Genomic DNA, 27807 nt, shown 5'->3' on the forward strand with positions numbered 1-27807 from the left:
CAATGGAAAGTCTCCCTTCTGGGTCCTCTGATGAGCTCCCAACAAAGCCAGCACTCCCCCAAGACCTGTCAGCTGCTTTCTGCACTACATATTTCTTCATCAGCTTTTGTCCCTGTCCATACTTCTGTGATGACAAAATGGGGTTGGAAAAGCCTTTGACAGGTCATTTAGTCCCTTTCTCCTGTTCCAAGTCAGGTTTGGCTACAATCTGAGAGGCCTTCATGCAACACGCCTGTAAAATCCTCCAGCAGAGAGGATGCCATGACCTTCCCAGCTAGCAGCTCATGCTCAGGAAGGCCTGAGAGGGTAAAAATAAGTTCCCCAGGAGAGCCAAAGGCCTCATGCTCTACCAGAGTGAGGCCTCAGAGTGAGGCCTCAAAGTGAGTCAGTGCACAGCCTTGGGCATCCCTCCCTGCTTCTAGGCATTTCACAGACTGGTTTTCTTTCCATTAATTGCTCCCTGACTCTGCTCACTGAATCCTCATATATACATTAATATAAGATCCCATCAGACTCTCCTATGCATACATATCTAAAGTCCTTTCCTGCACCTCTGTTCAAACACATGCATTTGCACACACGTGCACACCCATCTTCTGTCCTTTCTCCTGCCCCACACCATGTGCACACACACAGGCTTCAGTACATCACCTTCACCAGCACAGTAACAGATACGTTAACAAAGGGTGCAAAGTGACAGAGGAAGTGCAAAGGCAGTTTGAAGCTCCAAAAAAGGTTCTTTGAAGTAAATAACAAAAAGAAAGATTTCTTATTTTCCATAGTGACAAAGATGTTTTGCTTTAACTGTTGCATGGACAGTGGGTCACCTTTCTGATTGTTTCAGTGGAAGAAGTTCACAAGGCTCAGGGGTATCTAACCTCAGCAATTAAACTTCACTACAGACTTTATATCTATTTGTCAGTCTTAGAAGAGCTGTAAAGTCAATAAGCATCAGATTAATATTCTTTTCTCTCGAGCCAAAGCACAGCCTACTTTGGGGCACATATATTTAATTAAAGGCAAATCTAGACATTGAGTCTGAACACACATGGGAGGATAAACACAAATTTGCTCAAGTCCACACCAATGAAGGAATGATCCATCTCGATATAAGATCGAATTCTGCCTCCCTCCGAATGGTTTGCACGTTACTCTTTGCTGAACACACTGAGTTTCATTCTTCTTACTCTTAAACCAATGCAGCTCCATCAAATTAATGGAAACTACTCTTGGTTTATATTAACATGCACTACTGGAAAATGATAATGAAGCACCCTATTCAATAATTATGGGAAAGCAAGCAAAGAATTAGAAGATTCAAGACTGTTTATAACCAGTTGACTGTGATAGAACACATTAAATTAGGCTGAATTAATGTTATATTTTTTCCTTTAATAGAACCAGTTGAGTCATTCCCCGAAAATGCATTATAGACATTGGCATTTTTTCAAGAAAGATCTGAATATTTTTCCCATTACCCAGCCAGCTCCGTCCTTTGCCAAGTATTGAAAATGTCTGCTTTTTTATATTTTGCTCTTCTAGAAAAAGCATTAATGAGAAAGTAACACTGAAGTTTAAGATGTTCTTTCAAATGTACCTGATTACGCACAAAATGAAGCATTACAGAGTATTTATCTCAGCGGCCCTAATTCAAGAATAATAATAATCACCACCAAAACACAAACAAAGGAAACCACTACTATACATAAGTGTTCCTTATGCCAAAAAGAGACCAGACAGGATTTGAGGGAGGTTTACTGCAGCTCTCAGGAAACTGGGTGGTCCACAGATACCGAAAACACAAAGCCCATCATACATTGCAGTGCACTGAGAACTGCATTCCCTGCTCAACAGCTGAACTGAGGGCGCAGACAGCATGGGCTGCAGGGAAAAAGCCGTCATAAAAGCGCCTGATCACCAGGGCGGGGGGATGTACTAGTATGAAATAATCAGAAATGAGTTTGCTTTGGGATTTTGCAGACAGATGTACATCATACATAACTATTCCTCCCTTAGCCCTTGTACAGCCAAGAGAAGCTTGACAACAGGACCTCAGGCTCATGGCCACAGAAGACAATTAAAAAACCCCTTGCTCTCCACCGTGCCCACACTGATTATAGCCCACTGCTGCTGGGCATCCCACATCGCTGTGGCAATGTGGAGCAGAGAGGATGCGGTGATCAGATGGCAGAAGGCAATATGAAACAGTCCCTGGGAACAGAGCTTCAATATGCAGCATTTGAAAGCATGCCAGGAGAGAACCAGCTATTTTTCCATGCCAAAGCCTGACTGTGTTTATCTGCAGCTCAGACGCTGAATGAATCATGGGAGCATGTCCCCAGGCACCAAAAAGTGAATCCCGGAGGATTTTCTGTGTGCCTGTGAAACGCTAGCAGACTGAATGTCCAAAGAGGGCTTCAGGACAGCAGCTGGGGCTGCAGGCAGCAGACAGTTGTGCTGTTCATTCTGGGCACGCACGCCTGTATTTCCTGAATCTCAGAGACATTTTCCTGCAGACGTTTAATTTGAAACTCGACGTGACTTAGTACAGAAGCCTCTTTGCATAAGAGAAGGACAGAACTAGACAATCTGCGAGCCAAACAGGCCACAATGTTCTCCATCATGTGGGAGCGATTAGTGACCGCCAGCCCCTTTCCCCTCCGCTTCCTATTCTGCATCTCCCCCGGCTCTTCCTTCCTTTCCCCCGCACACCCATCTGTCCGGAGGAGTTCTCTAACCCTTTCCAGCCCTCTCAGAGTCTGCCTACTGAAACCATAATCTCTTCCTCCTCCTCCTCAGGTGACATTTCAAAGTTGCCTCTTCCCACTTCTGCTGTGCTGGCTTTTTGGGGACCAGTTGTCATGCCCTTCACAGCCTCCTACAAGGGACTGTCCCCCATATGAGAGCTTCACTTCCAAGCCAAGCACTGAAGCTTCCTAAACACGTCAGGCCTTCCTGTAACTCAGAAGATTTAGATGGGGTGATAACCATAGAAAAACCCTTTTCTTCCTCCCTCTGGTTTCATCTGAACTCTTCTGACAGCGTTTCCATTTCACAACAACAGGAACACACTGACCTCTCAGGAAATCTTCTCCTGCTATAGAAGTTTGCACACTTGTCACCATCACCAGTTACCAGCATAAATCAGCACCAAACGTCTCTGAGCAGAAGGAACATGATTTTAACTTTCATTTCTGAGCAGATCTCTAGAGATTGTCTTCCTTCCACATTGTTTTAACTTTGTCCTAATTTTGCAAGTTTCCATTCCCCTCTTCTTTTTTTTTCCAGCTTCCAATCAAGCATAAAGGAAAATATTTGATAGAGTTATTTGAGTTTGCTTGGTGTATCATTAAATACTCATGCACTGTGCTGAGCAGTAACAGACAATAGAAAAGATGGGAATAACCTATAGATGAATTAAAAAAGCAAAAATTAAACTTAGCTTTAATTGCAATTTCGTAATCAGGAATATAGTGGGTATGTATATATATATATACATATACACACACATATATACATAGCAATATATATATATAGTAATTCCCTGTGTATTTTCTTGCCCTAAGCTTATTGGAAGGTTTTACAGAGTAGATGAAGGACGCAGAGACCATCTTCCAATGCATCTCAAAAAGGACAAAGTGACAACACTTGCAGTTCCATAAGGATTCCTATTATCTATTTGTAATCTAATGTAGTCAATACACCACACCAAACCTTTTATCTTTATGGAATACCAGCACTGGTCCAACAGTTGCTCATGGAGGTTCAACATGTCCTTGCTCACAGCAAAAAGCACACAGTGCTGAAAAGAACCACACTAAAGGAAGAGGCTCCTACAACCACAGGACATATTAAATGGCTGAATAAATTAGCACTTTGCGGTGTAAGAGCAATGCTGAATTCCTAGAGTGCACTTTTCTTCCTGGCAGTGTCCCAAATGGGGAAGTGAGCATCTTGCCCGAGAACATTTTCTGCCCTTGGCACTGGGGGATCTTCCGCCAGTAGCAGAATTAGAGCCCTGTTAATAACAACCTTTAATTAAGCTTTGAGTATTAGAACAATGGCTTTACATTAAAAAAAAAATAACAACTCCTGACTAAAATGGGAGCAAAATTAACCTTGGGCACATAAATGTTTGTGTGAAAACCCTTCCATTCCATTTAAGCTATCCTCCCTGTTCTAATTCTACACAAGGCATGAACAAATAAAGTTCTCCACATTGTCATAAATACATCTCTTACTACTGAGCCTTCAGGAACAAAATCACTGTTCTCAGGATTAAAGTTCAGATTTGCTTTAGGGCCACAAAGTTCAATGACAAAAGACAGTGCTTCCCTCAGCCCCAGACCCCAAAGCAGGAAAGAACATGGTGCAGCTCAATAAGATCTGTTTTACCTGAAGAGCAGCTACATGAAAACCTTTATTTCCCTACTTAGGAAGAAGACTTAGACATCCTGCTTAGGAGTAACAGCCTGAGCATTCGTCTACAGAGCTGCAATGTAGACAGGATCAATGAAAAAATGGTAACACATATCCAGTTGTGACTGCTCAGTCTCTCATTCTCAAAGCAAGCCTATTTCTTATTCTCTAACTGCAAAGGACAGCCTTGCCAGCCAGACTTAAACACTTCTCTAACTGCATGTACTTGCAAGGTGCCAGCTCTGGTGGTATCTGTATTCTGTCCCCAGACAGCTCTATTTGTGGTGGCAGGCATAACATGGGTTATAGCTGCCAACTCGCACACAGGCCCATTGAGACTTCCCATTTTGGGCCTAGAAAGAATGCAGTGCAAACTGCTTTACCTTTACCCTGCCTGGAGCTGGGCACAATTATTCATTCAGCAAGCAGATATCCCACCTGACCCACACCTTCTTCATCTGCTACAGTGTGATCTCAGAAGGAAAGATGATGTCAAATTGTTATATCCATTTCTGCATTAACTAGGGTTTCCTGTACAGCGGCAAACCACTGTGGTCAATAACCAGGAACATCATGTTTGCATTGCTGCAGCAGCAAAAAGAGCTACAGTAAAGATGAAATTCTAACCCCAACAAGAAGCTAAGACATGGATTTACCCACTGCCTCGTGTTCATGTGTGGGGAGGAAGAGGAACGCAACTTAAAGTAAAAAATAACTGTGTGCATCAGCCCTCAAAATTGCTGAGGTTTTTTATTGTAACTTTGCAAACCACTTTTTCAGGCACAATCTAAACATGGAAAATTTTAGCCCCAACACAGCAATCCTTCACAAGGCACATGCATTGCAAAATAGTTGGTAGGATCTGAAATTCTTTTGCAACTGTATAAGGCTGGACCAAGCTCTGAGCACCTGATCAGCTGTAGGTATCCCCATTCATTGCAGGGGAGTTGGCCCAGATGGCCCTCAAGGGTCCCTTCCAACTCATATGATTCTGCAGTTCTACGACAATACAATCTATAAACTTATAGCAGCCAAAATGACAAAAGACATTTTCTGCTCACAGCTTGTTCCAGTTGCCTTCCTCACCAGCTGCTTTTCTTTCCTATGTCGTGATTGAGCTCTTCATCTTAAAATGAAGAGAAGAACGTATTCACCTACCCACCCAAGGAAAAGGCAGCTTGCGCAAGCTGATCAGTAGGCCAAACTGAAAGCTGCCAGGTAAATACCTGGTATTTAGCAGATATCTTGTTATGGTTCCATTCCAATGAAATACTGTAAATGGAGACAATATTTGGTTTTGCTGTGAGTATATTTATCTGCTATTCAATGACTGACGCTTAAGAAAAGCCTACACACTAAAATACGGTGACCTAAATAAGTATTTTAATTTAAAACAAAACCAGCCAAAGGAAAAAAATACCAAACCCCAAACAGCTCCCTCATTAAGGGTCTGATCCAGCTCCCATTAACGTCAAGAGATGATCTGCCACTGACGCAGTCTAATACTGGCTTAGATCCCTGGATCGTCAAAATTTAATCTATTGGTTATGCTATAGAAACCAGCTAAAACATAAGAATGACTAAATAACAAGATGAAGCTGCTTGTACTGTAGCTGTCACTGGCACCCTCTATTTTAAACATTTGCACTATTTACAGCCAGCGTTCAGAGCAGCAACGCGTGCACACATGCACACATGTATGGACACTGAGTCATCTGCAGGAACAGACATCATAACCCACAGTTTTGAAACTCAATTAGGAAAATACTAGTGGGAACTAACAAGAGCCATACTTTGTTATAAAATCTAAGCTTTGCTGAACAAAAACTAATTTAGGGAACTAATGACATCAGAAATTCTGAAGTCAGATAATTACAGTGAATTACATTTCAACCAAGGCATCCAGATATTCTTTATGAAGAAAAAGACTGTCGTTTTTATATTTGCAACCAAGGTTCTCAGGGGTACCTCTTTTCCCAGCCTCACTAAGCAGTGATTTGACACAAGTAGTGTGCTCATAGCACGTCTACAGCTCTTAATGACTCATAAGGTTTATCTAGAGACTGAATCCCACAGGATTCAAACATTAAGATAAAGGTTCAAACATTACTCAACAAGATCAAGTTGGTACAGAAAGCAAGTTGGAGTTATTTCTGCTTGGTGTCACAAATAAAACAACCCACCAAAGGATCCATTCAATTAAAATTAAAAACAGCTTTCATTCCTAAACGGTACTAATTAACCTAAGAAGTGTTAGGTCCATTCTAATGCATGTGAATTAGACCACTGAAAATGAGAATATTTATCTCTTCAGTCCTCAGACCAGTCATGGTAAATGGGCATGAAGTAAAACCCATGAAAAAGAAGCCCCACGGTGGTGCAGAAACCCATTGCCTTTGCTAAGAAAAGGAAAGAGAGGAAAAGAGGGGCAAAAAGAAAGGCTCGTTCAGGAGTTAAGCTATCTGAGGCAAGCTGTGTTTTGCAGTCCCTCTGGCTGCTTTCCGATTTCCATCCACTTTGCCAGGAAACTGCTGAAGCTCCAAAAAAGCTGTTAGGGAGAGGACATTCCCAGACTGCCACTGTGCCATTTGGTGGAGCACTTGCTAATTTTAGATTAGCGAAGGAACGCTGGGACAATTAGCCAAGAGCTGCTCCCGGCTCTTGCTCTGACCAACAAAATTCACACCCAAACAATAAGAACACCACCTTTCAAATGTAAACAAAGAAAAAGAACAGAGACAAGGGAGGATCCACTGTGCCTATTGCAGCAGGATATATCTCTGGGGAAAGGGAGGGGGAGAGGGCACATTTCAGTCCAAAAATGAACACTGGAAATGAAAATCCTTGACTGAACGGGGCAGAAAAAACACCTGTGACTTGTGAGGTTTGCAAAATACAACGGGAGTGTTTAAGGGGCAGAGAAGACCGGGGTATGGGGAAGTTGGCCAGAATGGTTCTCTGGAAGTGTGGTTGCAAACTAGAGTGTGGATAATCCTGAGATAACAGCAAACCACTTCATGCCAAGCATCACCACTGCAACCCATCCGCATGCTGAAAGACGCAAGTTCCTCCACCTGAACCCCCAAACTGCAGCACCCGAGAGAACGAAGGAGAAGGATAAGCAAGGTAAACAAGCACCATACCTTTAACAACACCACATCTACCGTCCTGTCCACCTTGGAGATGTCGCACAGGCTGTATCGCCTCTTGTGCCGTTCGTACATTGTGTCCAAAGGGTTGCAAGCAGAGGCAAGGTGTGGGGAGAAGAGCCCACCATGAACCCTAGAGTGCCTGCAGTGCTCCCAGCCACACACACGAGTGCTCAGAGAAGTCCCCGCCGCTCCGAGCCTCTCAACAGGAAAAAGAAAATCCCAGAGCTGTGACCGGTTGATAAAAGTCTTCTTGGAACAGATTTGCTTATACAAACACAGGAACTTATAGAAAACAGAAGGTATATCGAGAGAGCTTTATACATATGGCTATTACTTCTTTTGTAGCTGCTAAGAATGGTATCAGCCTTCCTGTTATATGAATAAGAATAATAAAAAGTTTTCCAGACAACTTCGATATCCGAAAAGCATCAGAATGAAAACTCTGATAGAGAACAAAAGCCAGACGGATGCGATAGGAACCGTGATGCTCCGAGGGGGAAAAGCAGGAGGTAGGCTGAGCCACGACGTGTCTGATTCAGAAGGAAAGGAAAAAATAAAAAGGAAAAAGAAATAAAAAAAGCAGTCGATCGCTGTATCCGAAGTAAAAACGGCAACAAAGGGAAGTTTCCTTCAACAAAAAAAAAAGGGAAAAAAAAGAAAAAAAAAAAAAAAGGTATTTTCTTCCTTTATGAGTCGGTCCGCCGTTCAGCAGCAGGCAGGAGGGCTCGGTTTTGCGTTAAGTTTAAATTTCTAATGACAGCACAGGGCAAGAGGAAAGAAAATAATGAAATAAAGCCACTCCCCTCCTGGCCTGAGCTGGGACGGCCCTACTTGCCTTTTTAGTACTGCACCACCAGCGTTCTCAGCTTTGAAAATGTCTTTGCAGTTTGTGGAGCATGATTCATCTCCTCAGAAAAGAAAAAAAAAAAACAAAAACAAAAATGAAACAAAAAAAAAAAAACAAGGATGGGAGTGGAGGAAGAAAAAGCAGCAGCTTTCCATCGGCAGCGCCTTCCACCTCCTGCTTTAAGGCTCTCAGCCCGTTTGCTGGGTGCAAAGATGGAGAAGCAAAGGGAAGCATTTTAGGTGAGGCAAGGAGAGGGAGAAACGCTGCATTACCCTCTGCCCTGGGGCCAGGTGGATGACAGACAGACAGACAGACAGACAGACATCTTCAAGCTCAGCGCTTCCCCAAAACGGGGGTGGAAACTTATGAGTCAATCAGTGCACCCCGCTCTCACCCCACCCCCCCAAAAAAAGGATTTCAGTAACTCGCGCTCAGGAAAATAGACGTTTCTCTCATTTATTCTAACTGAGAAGCAGAGCTTTTTTTTCTTTGAGGAAAAAAAAAAAGAAGGGCAAACACAGGGTTTCTCAGTTTTTCTAATGCTGAGTTAGGCAGCAAGGCTCTCCCCTCTCAATAGCTCATTCACATCAGCTGGGCTCTGCATGCATGCTGCCACATGGTTTCCTGTTTTCAAACTGCCCCCTCGCAGCCCCCTCTGCTTTCCACCCCACCCTGACCTCACCAAGGAGAAAATGTTTCCATCCTTCCCTGGCTTTTAGACATTCTCTCATTCACTGATTCAAAAGGGAACAAGGAGGGGGGGGGGGGGTTAAAAAAAAATGGAAAGAAAAAGAGGAAAAAGGGAAGGAGGTTCTGGGGTTGGGTCTGAGTGCAGGAGTTTGTGCTGAGCAAACTTGCTGCTTGGTTTGGGTAGGAAGCTGGAAATGGAGGGATTGTTAAACTTACGTTGCAAAGCAGCAGATGCAGATGTTGGAACCAGTGCTATCAAACCAGCATTTAATTGCAGATCTCAAAAAGCCATCCCAACCAACAGCTGGTGGATGGTCTCAATGCAGAGCAGAATGAGTCTGCAGCACACGAATGCAAGAAAACTCTTCCAAAGGAGGCCTAAATCTGAAGGTCCCACCCATGCTGGAGCTCCTCACTTTCTTAGTGCTATCTGCTTTTCTGTCCATCCAAACTGAAACCTGCCCATAGGTTACACAGGAACTGACTCACACACACACAACTCTTCGGTAAAATAAAGAAAAATGTGAGTTCACAGAAACTGTAGGCATTATTTTGGGCAATGCTGGGTGTGACATCCCCAATCTGTACAGTCAGATCATGCAAAAGCCTACGTACCCTCTGGATCCAGCAGGAAATGATGCTGGATCATTACCTCACTGCTCTGCAGTGACCAGGCCCAGCACAGGGCATAGTGTGTAAGGAAGCCCTCCATGCTGAAGTAGCATGGGGACACAGCATGTCACCTCCTCCCAGCACATGGCTCTTACCTACTCACTGCGTGGCATCCCACCCTGCTCTCATGAGGCTGCAGACTGGTTCTCACAACCCAAAGCTTCACCTCCCAGCCCACAGCAAACCGGGAGCATCTCCTCTTAGGTCTCCCCTGCTCCAACATCCCCAAGAGTGAGAGCTCAGCCAGTGACTCTGTTCTTCCCAGTAACAAAGCTTCTGCTTTCAGTATTAGGACACACACAAAATGTGGTAGTGCTCTGGGGACTTTCTGGAGTCACTGGTTTTCTCTCTACATGTAATGAATCCCAGCAATCACGTGCCCATCAAGATGAGGAATCAGAAATGGCTGTGACAGCATTCCAGCCCCTCAAACACTACCATAAAAGGCTGGGATTTCCTCAAATCTAAATTTACTAGACAGGAGCTTATAAACAAAGCGTGTGAATTCAGGTCAGGTAAAGGAATCCGCAGCAGCCACCATGCCTTAATGATGCAATACTGTTTGTTATGTAGCACCCAGATATTTTTTTAACCAATACAGCAGTTTAACTTTGTTTTCACATCACTCTATCGATAGCTGCTGGCGTGTAAAGCTTCTCCCTATTCACTGGCCAAGATACACCCAAGGGATAACTTCAGAGCTCTGTGCTTCACTTAATGCACTCCACCTTTTATCTCTGACAACTGGGAGATTGCCACTGAGCACCACTACTGAAGTGTATGGTGCGTATTTGAGATGTGAGATAGGTCAGCCCTGTAGCTGCATCCCCACCACATCCTTTGTGGCTGCGCACACACTCACCCTTCCCAAAGGTAAGGAGAAATGAGAAATGACTCTAGCCAAAGGAGGTGGAGAGGTGCATTGGGAGATGTGCAACTTCCATAGCAGGAAGTTGAGAGGAGGAGGACAGCTTTTCTAAGCTATGCAGGAGTATCTTTGTATGGCTGAAAGCCACAAGTAACCCTGTGCGTGCTGCCATGGGGCAGCAGGGAGCAGAAACCTCAGGTGCACATTGCAGGCAGGTGGCAAGGTGACTCCTGGCCAGGTGACTCCCAGGACTTGTATCTATACCTATGACTCAGGAAGACCTGCCATCCTCCATAAGATAAATACCATGCTTTGATCTAGTGAGGATCTGGAAGCTATTGCCAACTGATCTACTTGGATGCTCTATGCTTTCAGCCACGAAGTGAAATGATCAACAAGAAAACAACATAAACCTGTAAGAAAAAATCCCCATCTCTCCCCTCTCTTCTCATCTTTAAGCTTCCAAATCCCTAATTTGTTCCAAGAGTTTTTTTCTGTGGTTATGTTCCTGACTCACAGCCAAGATCAGGAGGCCAGTGACGACTGCAAGCACCCGAAGTTCATCTCATCTTAATTTCCACCCATCTTAATTTGCTATGGGGAGGAAAAGAAAAAAAGGGGGGGAGGGGAAAGCACACAAAAAAACCTAGATCATAATATAAACAAACAGCAGATAATGGGCCAGACATACTCCCACTTGGGAGGCCATCACTCCCTTCCCATGTTAGGTGGGGCTTTTGCTGCATTGTTTCAGGGTAGAAATCCTGTCCCGCACACGGCCCTATGGACACACAGGCATGCAGAGGAGATGCAGAACGCAGGCTCAGCCCAGACAAAGCACAACAAAGGCTTCCAAGCCCCTTTTGCCCATCTGTTTAAAGCAATCCTCTGAATGCCACGTGCATGCTTAAACATAATACAGCATTTAGGCTAAGAAATACGACGCACAAGGCAAGAAGATATGGATTAAAAGAAAACAACTCCATCAAGTGAATAATTCTGTCTTCTGCTCTCCTGCAAGTGACTCAAAATGGAGAGGAGACGCGCTCAGCCCGGGCCATCGGCTGCTGATGCGACACTTCTGGGATGCTTATTGAAACCATCTGGAAGCACTGAGCTGCTCAGTGCAGACAGGAGTTTGAAACTATCCAATCGTTTCATATCCAAACCAAAGTCCAGTGCTGTGAATTTCAAGGGAAGGGGAAAAAAAAATAAAAAGGAAAAGCAAGCACTCAGTTGCACCATATGATCTGTAACTCATCCAGATAAAACTTCTCCTCCTCTCCCCGCTAACAGATCTCTTAATGACAAGGAAATCATGGCTATTCTAAAACAGACAGCGCTATTGTTATCTGTTTCAAATTACTTTTGCCATATAGTTATGAAACACTGAAAATGATGCAATCTGCAGAAACACTGAGGAGCATTAACATTTTAAACCGTGGCTCTGATAGGAACTAACGGAGCCACACATGAAAGGAAAAAATTCCCCCTCTCTTAAGCAAGTCAAAACCCACTATTGGGCACTAGAAGCAGGAGATAATAAATTTGTCAGACAGCAAAAGAGAATAATTACAATTCAAATTGCTCTTTTTCTTCAAAGAAATCAGCTTTTTGGAAAGTGATTTAAAAATCCTACGTTTCTGGCATTTGCCAGGAGAGACAAAACAACCTCTTTTTTTTTTTCCCCCCCCCCAAAACTAAATAAGGCAAAGGAAATCTGCACTCTAATACTGCAAAGCCTGTAAGAGGAGCGTGTCCAATCTGGATGGGAAGGCACATCCTGAGTGTCTGCCTGGAGGCAGTTCAGCTCTGCAGAGCACAAACCCAGGTGGATGCTCCAACATGGGGTTTGGAGGTGAGCAGGCAAAGGCTGAGCACCAGCAGGCACCCATGCTGCACACCTTAGGGAAGATTAAGTGAAAGAAAGCATTTCTCATTCTTGCAAGAGGATTGCAAGACACAGAAGAGGGTTGAGATTGACCCCTTCCAGCCCAGCCTGCTCATCAGCATTGTATTTTGGTCTAGGCTGTACCCCTGTGGATGTGTCAAGACCCACCTGAGCAGCATCCTCTTAAGCGTGCAGCCACAAAAGGAGAGCTGTGACACCAGATTCCTCTATGAATCCAAAAGAAAGAGGTGGCAGGGAGAGAGGTGAGGATGGTCCCCCCATGGTCTGTACACAGATCCTGTCCATGACAAGCACTGTGCTGCTGCAGCCCAACTTAATCCACAGAGCAAATCTTCTACAGCACCAAAACAAATTTGAGTCTCCAGCCTGGGCATCCTCAGCTCTCCTATATCCCCATTTAAATCATTCAGATCTTCACACCAAGGTCTGGAGAAGGACATCTCCTTGTGGAGCCACCCTGTACTTTGGGAGACACGACTGAGTTGAATTCCTGCATCCAAATAAAGCCTCAAACAGCCACAGCCTGTGTTCCAGCTCAGAGACATAGCTGCCTAATAAACAGTTGAAGAGCCACAAAGAAGGAATGAGGAAGACTTGGAAAGCTGTCAGACATATGGATACATGGAGCGCGTGGTTTGAGAAAACACAAAAACACCTTGAGAGACCTTCAGCCATTTCCTGACCTTCACCTTCCTAACATTCCTCAGAAGCTTGGTGTACATTTCTCAGTAATTTCTATTGTGCAAATAACCTTCAGAAAAACGCCGAGGCTTTTGTCTGCCATAGAACATGCCTGAACATCCTTTCAGAGGAAGCAAACTGCCCATCTTATTGCTCCCAAATGGTTACAGGAGAAAACACATCCCACACACGAGATCAGCAACCTCTCAGCTGATCTTACATCAGTCTGCAACATACAGTTCTGCCTTTACCAAAAATAACTGCAAATGGGGATGGCTGGCTGGCTGAAGTGCTGTTGGACAATGTCAGATGGTGTTAGCTCAGCTTCAATTTCACTTCATGTTTTTCGTATCCAATGTGCAAATCATATGTTCTCACAATAAGAAATTATCTTTGCTGCCATCCTAGTAGCCCAGCATATGGCCTAACATTGCCAAACTCCCTCCAAAATGAGAAGTGTGGCTCAGGGGCTCAAGTCCCTACAGCACCTATTGAAAGAAAACAAATAACAGAATAGAGAGTAAAAACAGGATTTGATCCCCATGTGGAATTATTGACCATTTCAGTAGCACTGGGAGCAATGCAAGTTCTGGTGAGCCCAGCCTCTGGGATCTGGAAAGATAATGGTGTAAATAAACAAATTTATAGTAGGGAATTGTATTTATAGGAGTTTTCAAGCTACTGTAAAGCATTACACGAGTCTTGGTTTGCACATTACATCCCCTAAGTATTTGAAGGGCTGCACAATCCACATAGTACCCAACCAAGCAATGCCCAGTAACTCATCCTATAGTGGAGTTAATTTGTCTCAAATGCAGGAAAGATGGGGATGTCTCATTACCTATGAAGCTGACAAATTGAAAAGGAATTTTTCAGTTGTACACCATGCATAATAAAAAAAAGCATATTCTGACATCACTGGGATAAACCTTTGATATGGACTGACACATAAAAAAAACCCCTATGTTCCTTCATATCATAATAATAAATTTCAAAAGGAGCAAAGCCTTCCAGTGGAAGGTTAAGACGAATTCTGTGCAGGAAAGCAAACAGCCTCGCATTTGCAGAGTGCAGAAAACATTGTCTTCCCACATAACAGCTCACAGCACAGGGGCAGGCAGCACTGCCTGAGCTTCACCCTAATGAGATCAGGTCAAGGATAGGCCCGGGGGATGCTTCTATCAAAAGAGAGCTAAAAACAGGGACAGGATAGCAGATTGCATAGATGAATTGGCGGATAAAGCCCAAAATGAGTGACGTACAGCATCAGGGAGTAAAATTAACGGACAATATAAAAATGACACATCTTTAGCTGAGGAAATTATTCAAGTTTCACCATTCTTTCATGCCTCTACTGTAATCCAATTGAAAAGTAGAGAAGGTCATTGAAATGAATGAATCATGCCAGAATATGATTCAGCTTCCCTCCCTTTTTCTTTTTTTACTTTTAATTGAAGTCGCTGGGATTCAGCCACCCTAGGAAGCCCACACGACCCTTGTTCTGTCCCAGCCAGGCACTATGTCAAAAAGGAAGAAGTTATCTCTTCTTCCATCTTGTAACTTGACAGTATGTGATCTGGAAGGGAAAGCTTGTTTGATATAAAGGCACCCACCATATTTCCAGGTCAGTTTTTTACTTGGCTGCTGCTGCAGGCAAGAAGCAGAGGACACTGTGGGATTTGTTTTGCCCTTCCAGTGTTTCTGTTTGCTTTGTGGGAAGGAGGAGCTCCGACCCAACTGGTAAATGAGATGCTCTGTCCATGGCCAGAACCCTTTCTCCCCAGCAATAACAGAGACACCAGCACACCCTCCAACCTACGCTTACATCCAACCAATATTTTCATACCCTCTCCCCATGCATTTGGAAACTTGAAACAAAATCCAACACAAAGGTTGAGAGGAGGCATTTGGGTTCCAGCTCCTGCCTGGGAGGTCTGCTTTAGGACCACAGAAGTACTAATTTGCTCACTGTTTCATCCGTTTCCCTGGTAGCCTTCTGTAAAGAATATTAAACCAACATGTATTTACAGCACGGGAGCCCAGGAAAGAATGTTAACCCTATGAAATAAACCTGTTTTACTAATTTTACCTCTCTGGTCTAAAGATGGGTATGTGAGGGCAAGGATTCATCACCAGGCTCACAAATGAAAGCCTGCTCTGCCCTGTTTAGACACTGCCATAAGCACTGCTACACCCCACATGTGCTCCTCTGTAACCTCATTTTAGAAGGTGAATTTCAGGACATAAAGCATAGGTTTAATTAACAGCTAGGTATGTGGAAACATAGCCATTAGTACCGAATTTTCTCAACTGCTGACATCATTCACACAAAAAAAACGCTTTAATATTTATTTCTTGGGTTACAAGCTGGCACATACTGCATCTCTTCTATTTGCTTTGCAAAGATGCCTTTGCAGCAGTGTTTGTTGTTGCAGGTATAATTCTTAAGTGGAAAAATGGATCCAAGGCTCTAAACCTAATCCATAAACCCTAAACTAATGGACAATGATAAGTGGGGACAAAAATGTCAAACAACAGCATTCCACATATCTGGATGTCCACTGCTTGGCTATCTCAGGAGTTGCCAAGGTTGAGGTGCTGCAGATAACAAGGCAGATTGCTCTTGGGTAAAAGAGATCACCTGAAACTCCTCCTGTTGAATGCAAGGAAGGGGCTGGGTTTGCTTTCTTGGGGAGAAAAGGGGGAGATGTCCCACAGTTCTTGGCAGGCTAAAATCTAAAATGTTTACAGGAGTCAGAAGCAAGAAAGCTTGCAAATAACCAGCTGATGTCTGTCCAATTGATGCAAACAAGTAACCATAAATGGGATGAGGGTGGATTATACAGCACTGTTCTGTACAGAAAAAAATATCCTTCCTAATATGAAAAGGTTAAATAACCTTAACGAGAAGCTCCTCCTATCCCAAGTTAGAATTGCTGACTGCTCAGCTAGTCATTTTGGCCATTATGTAGCATTAATCTCTGTTTCTGAAGTCAGCCTTCAGGAGAAAAAAAAAAAGGCAACTTCAAAACATGCAAAAATTAATGAAAGCCATATGTAGTTGTCATTATTCCATGTTTGTAAGAGGATCGTGTTTTGTTAAATGGGCTTATTTAATGCAGACGCATAAGAAAAAATACCCAGAAAAAGATCTGAACGCTACTGAAAGAAAAATATTTTCTTTTGTTAACCCAGGCAGTTGGTAACAAGCAAAATGACACAACCTAAACTACAAGACGATGCATATTTCACTGTGGCTTCATTTACAGCTTCACCAACAGCTTACAGAGTTCTCTTAAGTAGAGAAAACTCTTCTAAGTGCATTTTACCCTTTCAACCCTTTTTCACTCTGTATTTAAGCTGGGACAAGCTGAAAGTCAATGTCTTACAGAAACATCTGTTGGTACAGGCAAACGATTTAGGCTTTCTCAGAGCTGTTGTTATTTCATGCTTTCTTTGGCCAGGAGATTTGGTAAGCCTGGAAGAAAACATTATTTGGGCTCCTTCCCTGATTTTGTCTGTGCAATGGCTGCAATCAGTGCCGTGTTCTCCCTCTCCACTCAGAGAGGTCAGGAAAAAATAGTCAGAATGCCTTCAAGTTAGAAGGATGATCAGATCTGATCCTGGTCACCACCCTCAGATAAAGGAAACAGCTCTCAGATGTACATTATCTCAATCACCTAAACACAGGTCTGACACCTCCATTGCTTTGGCTGCTTTCTGTTCCGTACCAATAAGCAAACCCTGCTGCCCATCTCTTTGGCTGCCCCTCCATTTCTAGCAGCGTTCTACTATTAACCCCAGATTTGTCCTGCCTCCCTTCTGCTCTTTCAGTATGGGATTCAGACCTCAGCCAATGTCCTCCATAAAAAAGAATAACACAGATTTTAAGAGCCAATCTGCCAAAACATATTCTGCGTGCCAGACAGCACTGCTTACCAGTCAGGGAACATGCAATGCTCATAAGAAGACATGCAGAGAAACAGAATGTACTTGCCCTGGGAGACTAATGCTTACCTAAACAAAAAATATCTAAACTAAACCAAAATAGCCTATTTTTAAACTGGTACTCAAAACAGTATGCTTCTGTATCAAATTCTGTTTTCTGGAAAGAGAAGGAAATAACTTAAAAAGCATCTAAATTGCTCTAAAAATCATTTTTGTAGTGTACCCGGTACACAAAGTTTCCTACTAGAGCTGAGAAAGGCAACTGTGAGAGCACAGATTTTTCCCCTTGCTCTTTTAAAGAAAGTACTTGTTGAGCCTTACCTTCAAAGCCTCATATTCTGCTGCCACACACTCCTACATCCCAGTGGGTATTGACTGAACCGTGCCAACCCCAGCCCAAGAGGCCAGGCAGAAGAAAAGCCAGTTTAAATAACCATCGCTCGTCTACAGGAGGAAGAGCCCCAGGTTCTCGAGCAGAGGAGATCTTTCAGCTTTAAAGAATTCTAGGAGCTACTCCAAAACGCAAATTTTTGTTGTCTGGTGCACTGTAAGGATTTCAAGCCCAGAAAGAAGTTATTTATTTAGTCTATATACTTAGATTTATAACAAAGACAGGGGATTCGTGTACACTGTTCTGGGTGCCTTTTGCATCATTTACGACATAAGAAGTAAACCTCAGCTTCCTCAGAGATAGCAAACAAGTCATAAACAAGCCTTGACAAGCAAATCAAACACTGTCCCTCAAATATCTGGCTACTAACAAACGGACTTATAGAGGTTTCTCTCAACAGTCTCCCCAAAAAGTGATTAAAATCATAAGCTGCAAAATGCCCTAAAGCCAAAGTATGAGTATGAGTCTTGGGGCACTACTGCTGAGACTTTATTCAATTGTGGGCTACAGCACCGCCCATCAAATGAAAACCCAGGCTGCAGTTTCTTGTTCTCCATCATTTTCTCTTCTCTTCCCTTTTTAATACCATGGGCCTTTACAGTCAACAGCTCCCTTCTGGTATCCAGAGGTGGGAATAATTGAAAATGCTGCAAGCTCTTATTCTCTTAAAAGGTGGAAGAAGATGCATTGATGCTCTTTGCTCACCCCTCACATACATGGCCACCTCCCTCTGGGTAAGCAGGTAAGAATGCATTTCCTCACCCTGTTACAGTAAAAGAGTTTAATACCTATCTTCTTCCTTTTTTTAATGTTTACATTGTGAAACTAAACACTAAGAAACACATCTTATTTCAGCAGATTCTATCAGCCTACCCTCGTCCGTATCTCTGGTTAAGAGTCACTGCACTCTGCCAGGTAATATTTTGGAAGGGTAGAAAAGGATTCTAAATTCCCAAGAACAAGAGCTGAGATTGAAACCAACGTTGAGAACTGCACCTCCAGACTTTGAAAATGTGTACTTTGGAAACAATAGCCCTTCCAAGCACTTTGGGGCATTCAATGCATCCAGCTGTGTTAAGAAACTAAGCAAAAGTTCAGAGTCAAGTAAGTTAGGATTATGATCTTCTCGTGATTTATGGAAGTAAGCACAGTCTCAGACAGAACAAAAACATGTCACTTGATGCTAAGCAGACTCATTACCAGGGCTCAGACTAATGAGTTGAGGAGGGTGAGGCTTCACGTTCCTGCTCTTATCTCACCAGCTGGAAGGCCAATGTACAGGAAGAGAGAACACGTTTGGCTGTCAATGAGGTGGGCAGACTTAGTGCCATGGTACCTGCAGAAGAGTGTTGCTGCTCCCACAGCAGCACAGAAGATGCAAATGCTTCAGGACAGGGGGCACATTGATTTGGCAAAGGTGCCATGCTTCCTGCACATAGAACGTGCCTCCACATAACTAAGTACATAAATAAAGTGAAACTATTATTGTTGTGACTGCAGTGGTATCAGGGTATAAATCATGGGAGAAGCATTATCTAACTAGGCTGACACAATCATAAGCCAAGCAGGAGTCTTTTCCAGATTGAAATGACACCAGTATTAACTCAGGTTAAACACAAGCTAGTAACAATCACTCCAACTTTAACTGCACAAACAGAAAAGAAAGCAAACAAGATAACCCAGAAATATTGGTCCTATCTTTTGAACTATCCTCTTGGGCACAGCTACTGCCTTCAGTTTTATCAAGTACATTGCTGGCACTAAGGTGATGAACACAATATGCAAGAAGGGAAAGAATAGCTAAGTTCACCACCACTTAAGAGAAAACCAGAAAGTTGGTAACACCAAATACATCCTTACATAGGTATAAATTTAATCCATAAGCAAAGCAGATCAGGAAGATGAAGGATGAGAATTTTGTTGGCTGGAAGAGACTAAGTGCAAAAGAAAGCCAGGTTTAGGATTTGCTCCAGCCCACAAATTCCAATATAGCTGATAAAGTTTATTTTATTAAAGCTTTGCAAGCTCTGTTGCATGCTTGTTACAGCCTCCATGTCATGTTGTTTTTTTTTCTCCAAAGATGAAGTCCAAACCCAATCCCTTTCATGTCAGCAAAGGGCTTTCGCTGCAGGTATCATAGGCTTTGTTACCAGCATCTCTGTATAGACCTAAGATAACTCTGATCCACTGCAACATTTGTCATCTATTCTTGTCTTGCAGTCCCAAGCTGAAAACTCCATTGTTAATACAAGGCCAAATTTTACTGTGCTGTTGCTCTGCACCAGAGTACATGCAGACCATGCTTGTAGATGAGGAAGAAAGCAACAGGAAAAACATCTCTGACAAAGCCTGAAAGCAGTGAAGCTGCTCAATACAAGGAAGGACGCTGCATGGAAAGACAAACATTTTATATCACTGAAGCTTTTACTTCATCTGGTGTTTTAGCAGCAGCCTGTGACACAGTCGAGTCATCTGGGGCCTCACAAGATGCACACATGATCCAAAGTAGAGACACTGGAGGTAAAGAATCTGAGATTTCCACCTCTGCTTGAAAAGAATATAAGAGAAGATTGACCCACCTAAAAAAGGGTGGGGAAAAAGGGACCAAAAGCAAATAAAGAAAGGGGAATCTGCGCAGCTACCACAAGGCAAAATGCCTTCTGCTTCATGTTTCCATGGAGAGAGTTTTAACAGTACTGGGTAAAATGCCAAATATGTTTTCATAACAATTCACACTGCATGAGTGGAAATACTTAAACAGAAGAAGTATTCTTTCTGATCAGCACTCCAGCTTTGAATACAATCCTCTCTTATTTGTTCTTTACCCTTTTCTTCTTCTTCACACCATTCTTTTCATCTTTGCTGGAAGGACTAAGTCAAAAATGCCATGCCTGGATACGGGTGCCTGTAGTCCTTCATCTGTGTCCCTGTGAGTGCTCTCTGATCACACTGCTGGGGTTCATCTTCTAAGAGAGATCTTAAAGACAGGAGACAACATGCAAACATCCAACCCATCCAAACCTCCAGGTGACTCAGTGTAACATTTCCTTGGCAGATTATTCAGAGCTGCAGCTTATCACTCTGCAGGATATCCAGTTCTTGACGGAAGAGTTCAAGCAATGGAGAGCTCATCCATTCCTAAAGTATGTTACTTAAGAAAATAACTGTTTTCATTCCTGAAAGTCAGAACTGTCATTCCCATAGTCTCAGTTTGATTAGCCTCATCTTCTAAACCCCGCATCACACTTTTATGGCTCTTCCATCAGAGCAAAGAGTTGGAAGGAGTCTTTTTTCCATGCAAATGGTTCCAGTCCAAAGGAGACTTCTCTACATAGCAGGGTTCCAACTTCAAACTTGCAAAACATGAGCATGGAGCAGGGTAGGTATTCTGAGAAGGGGAAAAACTCAGTGATGTGATGCACCAGAACACCCATTTGTCATAATAATGCAGTCCATGTTTGGTCTCCCATGTTATCATCTTGATTTCCACTATATTTAGTCTAGGAATTCAGTGTGTGGTAACCATGTCTACCATACAACAGTTACACCACAAAACTTTAAGGGACCTCAAACACAAATAAAAGAATCCATGTGATACAAGAGATTGAACCATTTGAAAACAGAGTGGTATTTTCCTCCTGAAGGTACACCACTCACTGCCAACACTGCTTTGCCACAGACGCTTATAAATCCATTATTATATGTACCCATACTTTCATGGCTGCATAAAAAAAAAAGAAATGATATTCCAAAACCAGGACTTTCTTTGGAGGAAATCCTTTAGTTCTGGGTTTTTCAATCTTGGGAAATAATGGAGACTGCCACGACTGAAGGGGACGGTGCTGGGGATGAGAAGTAACTCACCACCTCCACGTGGCTCACTAAGGAGTCCCACTCATCTGCTCCATCCAGCTTGCAGCATCCTTGCATCAAGTTGCAATTTCACTTGTTGTCTGTCTTCCTGCTTCTCTCACTACCACCCGTGAATCTTCTTGAGGGCCCTCTTGAGCCCTCAGGGACATGCAGAGGATGCCAGTGAGAAAGGGCCCTGCAGATGGCCAGCCCAAAGCCCTGACCAAAGCAATTGTGTCACCATCTAACACTAATGCCAGGCTTTGGGCAGGCTCCTTTTTGGCTGTTGTTTTTTTTTTCCCATGTTTACTCTAGTTACAGTAAAATATTTACAAAGAGAGTTACACAAGTGATGTTGAAGAGGCAGGCTAGGCCACAGCCTATTGTTAGGGCTGCCACGGCACCCTGCTTTGATTTGTTTCCAGCACTCCAGCCATTCGGTCTACAGTTCCCCACGCTGCTGGAAGCCTTCCTGTGCTGTTCCACACAGCCTTTGGGACACAGAAGCCTGCAACCGTGCAGCTACAGACCATCACACAGTATGGACAGATATATCAATATAGGCTGATGTACACATGCACACAAAGCAAACTGGCTTCAGTGCACACAGGTAACCTGAATTTTGGTGAATAAATCCTATGCAGACCCTGCATTTCAGCATTTGTGAGCATCTCTCTACTACTTGACTCCAGCACTCCTCCTCTCTGAGCAGCAGCCACTAGAGGGGGTGACCCCATGCAACACCTTGGCCATAATTGTCCTCAATTCTCTGCTGACACCAGGGATGAAATAAGTAAGACTACAGCAAGAGAAAGGCCAGACCTCAGGATCCTTCACACTTAAAGTCTATCCCTACAACCTACCCCACTGCACAAGTCCAACACACACAAGCACTCTGCCATCCAGTCCATCCCTTGCCCTCTTCCTACCTCCAGTGCATGCAGGTGAAGCATACAGGAACCTTGCATGACAGAAGGGGAAAACATTATAAAACTGCCCACAAAACCTAAGGTTCTACAAATCAAAAGCAATGGACAACAATGGACCTGGGCTCTGCCTCAACTGAAGGTCATCTGTCTTATCCATAACCACTTCCAGAAAAGGTTTCATATCCTCACTAGGTGGTCTTGCAACAGTTTCATGATGATAACAGAAGGTTTTCCCAATATCCAACCTCAATAATTCTGGCAAATTAGCAAATCAGTAAATTAAGCTGCCATGGAAAGCTTGGACTTTAATAACTCCTACATGTTGGTAGTCTGCTAGATTGCACAAGTTTTCTTTTAGTTACACTGAACAAAGTGAGTTCTCTCAAGCTCTTCTCAACGTTTCTCAATCTTCCTTCTGGATACTTTCCAGAACCTCTGCATCCTCCTTGGAGCAAGACACAAAATTGGATTTGATGACACTGATGAGACCTGCAAAGTGCCGCACATGAGTAAGTCACCTCCCGTGTCTTAGGATGACACTCCTTTGGAGAAGCCCAGAACAAGCTCTGTCTCTTTTGCAAGAGCTTCTCACTGATGGTCCACACTTAATTTTCAGCCCTCAAAAAATCCTTGGTCATTTTCTATCCATCACTCTCCAGCAATCCTGACTTATTAAAACGAGTACTTTGATTTCTTCTTTGCACACTTTGTATCTTTCTTCATCTCTTATCTGGATGCACCCTCTGGTTGCTCAAGGTCACTTTGAACTCTAACCCTGCTCTCCCCAGTGCTTACAACCCCTCCCAACCTGATGTCATCCGAAAGCCTTATAAACACACTTCACTCTTCCAAACCATGACTGAAATATTGCAGGCTCTCCCCACAAAGCTGCTCTATTACTGCAGTACTTGGATGAGCAGAGAGTTGGGAGTGCAGATCAAGCTTTGTGCCACACAAAGACATTTTGCAAGGACTTGTTTATCTGGTCAGCTGCAACTTCTGAAAATACAGGTGTTCATTTCCAAATTAATTCATGTGGTGAAGGTTGGAAACATTAAAGTCAATAGGATCTATGTAACACAGTCAATACAAGAGCGGACCATCTCCCACTTAATTGTGGTTTTGTGCTCTTCCAGCTACAGTTTGTCAGCCACAGGCTCAGACAAAGGAGAAGGAACCCAGATGAACCCCAAAGTGCAACATCATCCATTCTGCTGCAAGAAGACAAAGATTCAGCAACGAATGAATCAAAGCTGATGTCTGTGAGCAGCACAAGGAGAGAAGGGTAGTGGGGTACAGCTCATCCCACCTCGCTTTACCTTCATACCAATGCAGCCACCAGGATTCAATTCTCAATTACTTTTAATATTGCAGCATACAAAAGCCAAATCAGCTGTCCCCTTAAAAGTTAAGGTTCTGAAGTCATTCCATGTACAAAAAGATAAGGCTTGATTTTAATAGATCCCATCAAGCTGCTGCCCAGCCCCCCTGAGCTGCCAACAGAGCTGCCCAATGAGGAGTGCTGGGGTCTCACTGCACCTCCTGTTCAGCACAAAGGGCACGTGGAAATTTTTGGTACAGTTTCTATAGCTGAATAAATACAGCCGCTGAGAAAACATTCTGGAGATTTAAGAAACAGACACTTTAAAAGCCCGTTTTAATTGGAAAAGAAACATTTTTCCATTATTTCCTTCTCAATGTTTACAACCCTACGAGCCATTATTTTCCTAAACAGTTTTCAGCTGCAGCTTTTCCATGACATGCACAAGCAGCTCTCTGAAGCAAAGCCTTCTGAAAAGACTGCAGGGAAAGCATGTGTATCTTATACTTGTAATACTGGAGCACGCTTCTTGGCACCAAGAACCCAGACAATGCTATGCTTCCAGAAACCAACTCACAAGAAGGATTTTTCCCTCTTCTTTTCCATTATGTTTGATCTTGTTATTCAGCCTGATTCCAATATACAAAGTTTCACTTGTTAGATCCCAATGGCTTTTAACAGCCCATGTGTACAAACAGCTGCCCACGTCATGTATTAATAAACAACGTGGTGCAAAACTCTCCCCCACAACCCAAGGGGTTAATGCACTTCCCAGCAACTTGTCCCAAGTTCCTGCAAGCAGGGGGAAGGCTGCTGAATACCTGCAGCAGCAAGCAGCGTTTCTATTTGCAACACGTCCAGAAAACCACTTTTACTAACCACAAAATGGCCCGGTAATGAGAAGGCAATGAGCACCTGAAAGACTTCTGGCTACAAAAGAGTCAGCGCTAAATAAAGCAGAGGCAGGACGGGGCAGGAGAAGCGCGTTTCATGCCTGCTTTCACTGCTCCGCTCCTTGCTCAACCTATAAGTGTGAATTAAGCTCTATTTATAAGCCTTCCAACCATTTTCTTTCTTTTCTTTTTCCTTTTTTTTTTTTTTTTTCAAGCAGCCTTAATATAGTGCAGTTGTTATTTTGTTTCTGTCCAACTTAGCAACAGGAAACCGTGTCAGTCCTGCAGCAAACTTTCCATTCCCCTGACACTCCCATTCCTGCACCAGAAAAGCCAGATTTCTAAAGAGGTGTTTGATGGGGCGGGAAGGGTGGAGGAAGGGGAAGGAGGGGGGGAGAAGAAGAGAAGAAAGAACACACAAAAAATTCCCAATGCCTGTCAAACATGCAAAATGGAAGCCAAACTTTGTGTATGTTCCCTTTTCCTTCTTGTTTCAGAAGCTTGAAATGAAATGCAGGGTGTATTCCCTGGTTCTAATTTGCACCTTCTAAATATATCTTAAAGTACTACCAGGTACGTGAGCATTAGTCACCGTATCTCTAATAATGGGTCAGTAAAATAACATCAGCATCTTTACGCTCACGTATTCCATTAATGAATATCAGACACACAAATGTTACCTTGAAAAGCCATTACTTTGAGTCCCTGGCTAACTCGTTGAGCAAACAGCTACAGAAATAAAGCCTTAACTTGTTAAAAACAAAATAAACCTGATTTTATTACAAGCTTTGGCAAGACCGTGCTGCTGCCTAAAGAGCTTTACTGTGGGATGAGCAAAGTTTTTGGTGCTCCACCCTGCACTGTTAACTCATCTCTGCAGTGCTTTCCCCCCCCTCTTTTAACAGCTTCATCATCACAGGCTGACACACAAACACAGCTGCTCAGCAGCAACGTGCAAGAACACGGGCTTGGAGCAATTCAGCATTTACAAAATACTTTTCTTCAGGAACAAGAAGTTACATATCAGATGTAGAAATGAATGCACACACAGCTAAGAAAGGTGAGCCCAAAAACTCAGCTGTTGATAAAGCAGAATGCGTATTAGAGGCTTTTTAAACCAAAATCACAATCCTGTCAAGCTCAGTATTTACACTGTTATTGCAAAGCAGAGGGGCCAGGGGAATGGTTGAAATGGACACAACTCATTTTGGATCTCCAACACAACCTTTGCCTATGGTTTCCCCTGTGTGAAGAATCTGGGGCTTTCCATCCTCTTTGTACATCTTCTATTCAGAACATAACTCTGGAACCTTTGGGGCCAATCTGCACTCCTCAGACTGGAACAACCTCCGTGTGGCTTAACCCAGAGTGCGCTACATACACAAGAGCTAAAAAAGCCCACGCTATTTTTAAAAGGCTGAAGCAAAACGTGACAACCACTGACGATGTTCAGCCCTGCAAAGGCTGCAGAAGGAAACCAGAGCTGAGGTGACCGTCTGCAGCACTTCTTTATAAGGCACACAAAAAACAGAAGGTGACAATGCATAAAGGACACTCACCGCTTCCTCGCGCGCTGTGCTCTCTTTGGGATCCTTCATGAAATCCACCTCATCTTCAGTTTTCATTTCCAACTTCCCTGTGAAAACAGAGGGGTTTGCACAGGCAATTTAAAACAAACTCCTTTCAGCGCCGCTCAGATTCTTCTGTTTATTCAAACCAGCCTCAAAAAAGAAAAAAAAAAAAAGAAAAAAAAGAACCAACAACAAAAAAACCAAACCCCCTTCAACAAGCCCATCTCACTCCCAACATCTGGTTTCATTCCCGACTTTGCTGCTTGTTTGTTATTAGTTTTAACAACTGTCGTGTCTGGGCTGAAGGAAACTCTGAGAAAAGCACGAGCATGGCAAGAAGCAAAGCAGAGCAGTGCTGGGAGGCTCCAGGTGAGGCTGAGCACATCCACGTGTCTTTGCCCATGTATTCACTTGGCTCCCATCCCTCCAGTAACAGAACTGAAGGTTTTTTTTGCTGTTTTTCTTCTTACCGTAGCCTGAAGAAATTGCAAGAAATGAGCCTTGCCTTCTCCATTGATATTTTCAGCGCTGAAAAACCACAAGTTTTGGAAATTCAGCTCTGCCTTAAAGATGCTGGTTAGGATGGGGAATCGGGAGGGCAAAGCTTTGTCTGGTGGGGTTCACCAAGTCCCAGCTGATTCCCCTGCTCCTCACCACTGCCGTAGTACAAACACCATCCCATGCTTTCATTGCCCAGCAAAACCACAAAAGCTTTCATCAGTCACCGCTCCCCAAGGGTTCCTTCCCCTCTGCGTACCTTTCCCTGGCATTAACAAAGCCGTAAAAACCTCTTTCCCCCAAGATAAGAGCTTTCACAACACACGTACACGTGACGAAATAATGCAAAGCCCAAGATGTTTCAATGACAGGATTTCTGTCTGCAAAGCAGTTTGTCCAACAAACTCATTTATTTCTGTGGCAGTGTCACAGCCCTTTAAGCCAGCCTGCAGAGCAGCACAGTGATTTGGTGAAGCCACCCACGTGTTCAGGCTAAAAACCTGCCTGAATCCCATTCTCTTTCTGACTACTATGAAAAACAAACAACCAATGAGTATCAACACCTTAAGGGAGATGCACATTTGCAGTGACTTTTTCCCCATCTGAGGAAGCAGTTTTGCAAGAGGTTTCCTTCACATCCACTGGAAAGCTGCTGTCAATTGGTCTGCCATCTGCTTTTGACTTAGGGGTCTTAGGAATACTTACAAGGCACAAGAGAAACGAACTCAGTATTATTAACTCAAGTTGTCATAATTTCATCTCATTGAGATGAGTTTGAGTGCTGCTAAGGGCAGACTCTCAAATGACACAAGTTTCTGAGAGCATAATTTATTAGAGAAGCAGAAATCACAGTCATGGGGAGAACAGCTTGGGGTCACAGCGATGCCATAGTGGGGAGAAGCATCTCCTGGCAGCATGTCCTCCATACAACTGAACAAGTTACTGAGTTTCCACTTCACCATCCGAGAAGCACTAATTACACTTTCCTCCCTAATAATGGACAACCCAAGCAGGGTTTGTGGCACTGTGATCTCCTGAGCAGACTGGCAAGAACTCTGCTCCTGGTAAGGCCATCAGTTGGCGTTTCAACTTGATCCTAGCAGGATCAGCTCCATATTTTATTGTCATGCTAGATAAAAATCAAGAGTTTTTAACAACGGAAA

At 43.4% G+C, this 27807-nt stretch overlaps 1 protein-coding gene across 13 annotated transcripts in view; it reads right to left on the minus strand.

Annotated features, from left to right (window-relative positions):
• AKAP13 (A-kinase anchoring protein 13) overlaps nt 1–27807 on the minus strand; it is a 146802-nt gene that overhangs the window by 57507 nt on the left and 61488 nt on the right. For 11 of the 13 annotated variants that reach the window (XM_015873121.2, XM_015873125.2, XM_015873123.2 and 8 more), the window contains one exon: nt 26135–26211. In XM_015873121.2, coding sequence (XP_015728607.1) covers nt 26135–26211 — 77 coding nt within the window. Of the gene's footprint in view, nt 1–7562; nt 8182–26134; nt 26212–27807 lie in introns of those variants that run through there. The other 2 variants (XM_015873133.2, XM_015873130.2) reach the window with 1 other exon arrangement.

Source organism: Coturnix japonica, chromosome 10 (genome assembly GCF_001577835.2).
Source record: "Coturnix japonica isolate 7356 chromosome 10, Coturnix japonica 2.1, whole genome shotgun sequence".
Classification (NCBI taxonomy): Eukaryota; Metazoa; Chordata; class Aves; order Galliformes; family Phasianidae; genus Coturnix; species Coturnix japonica.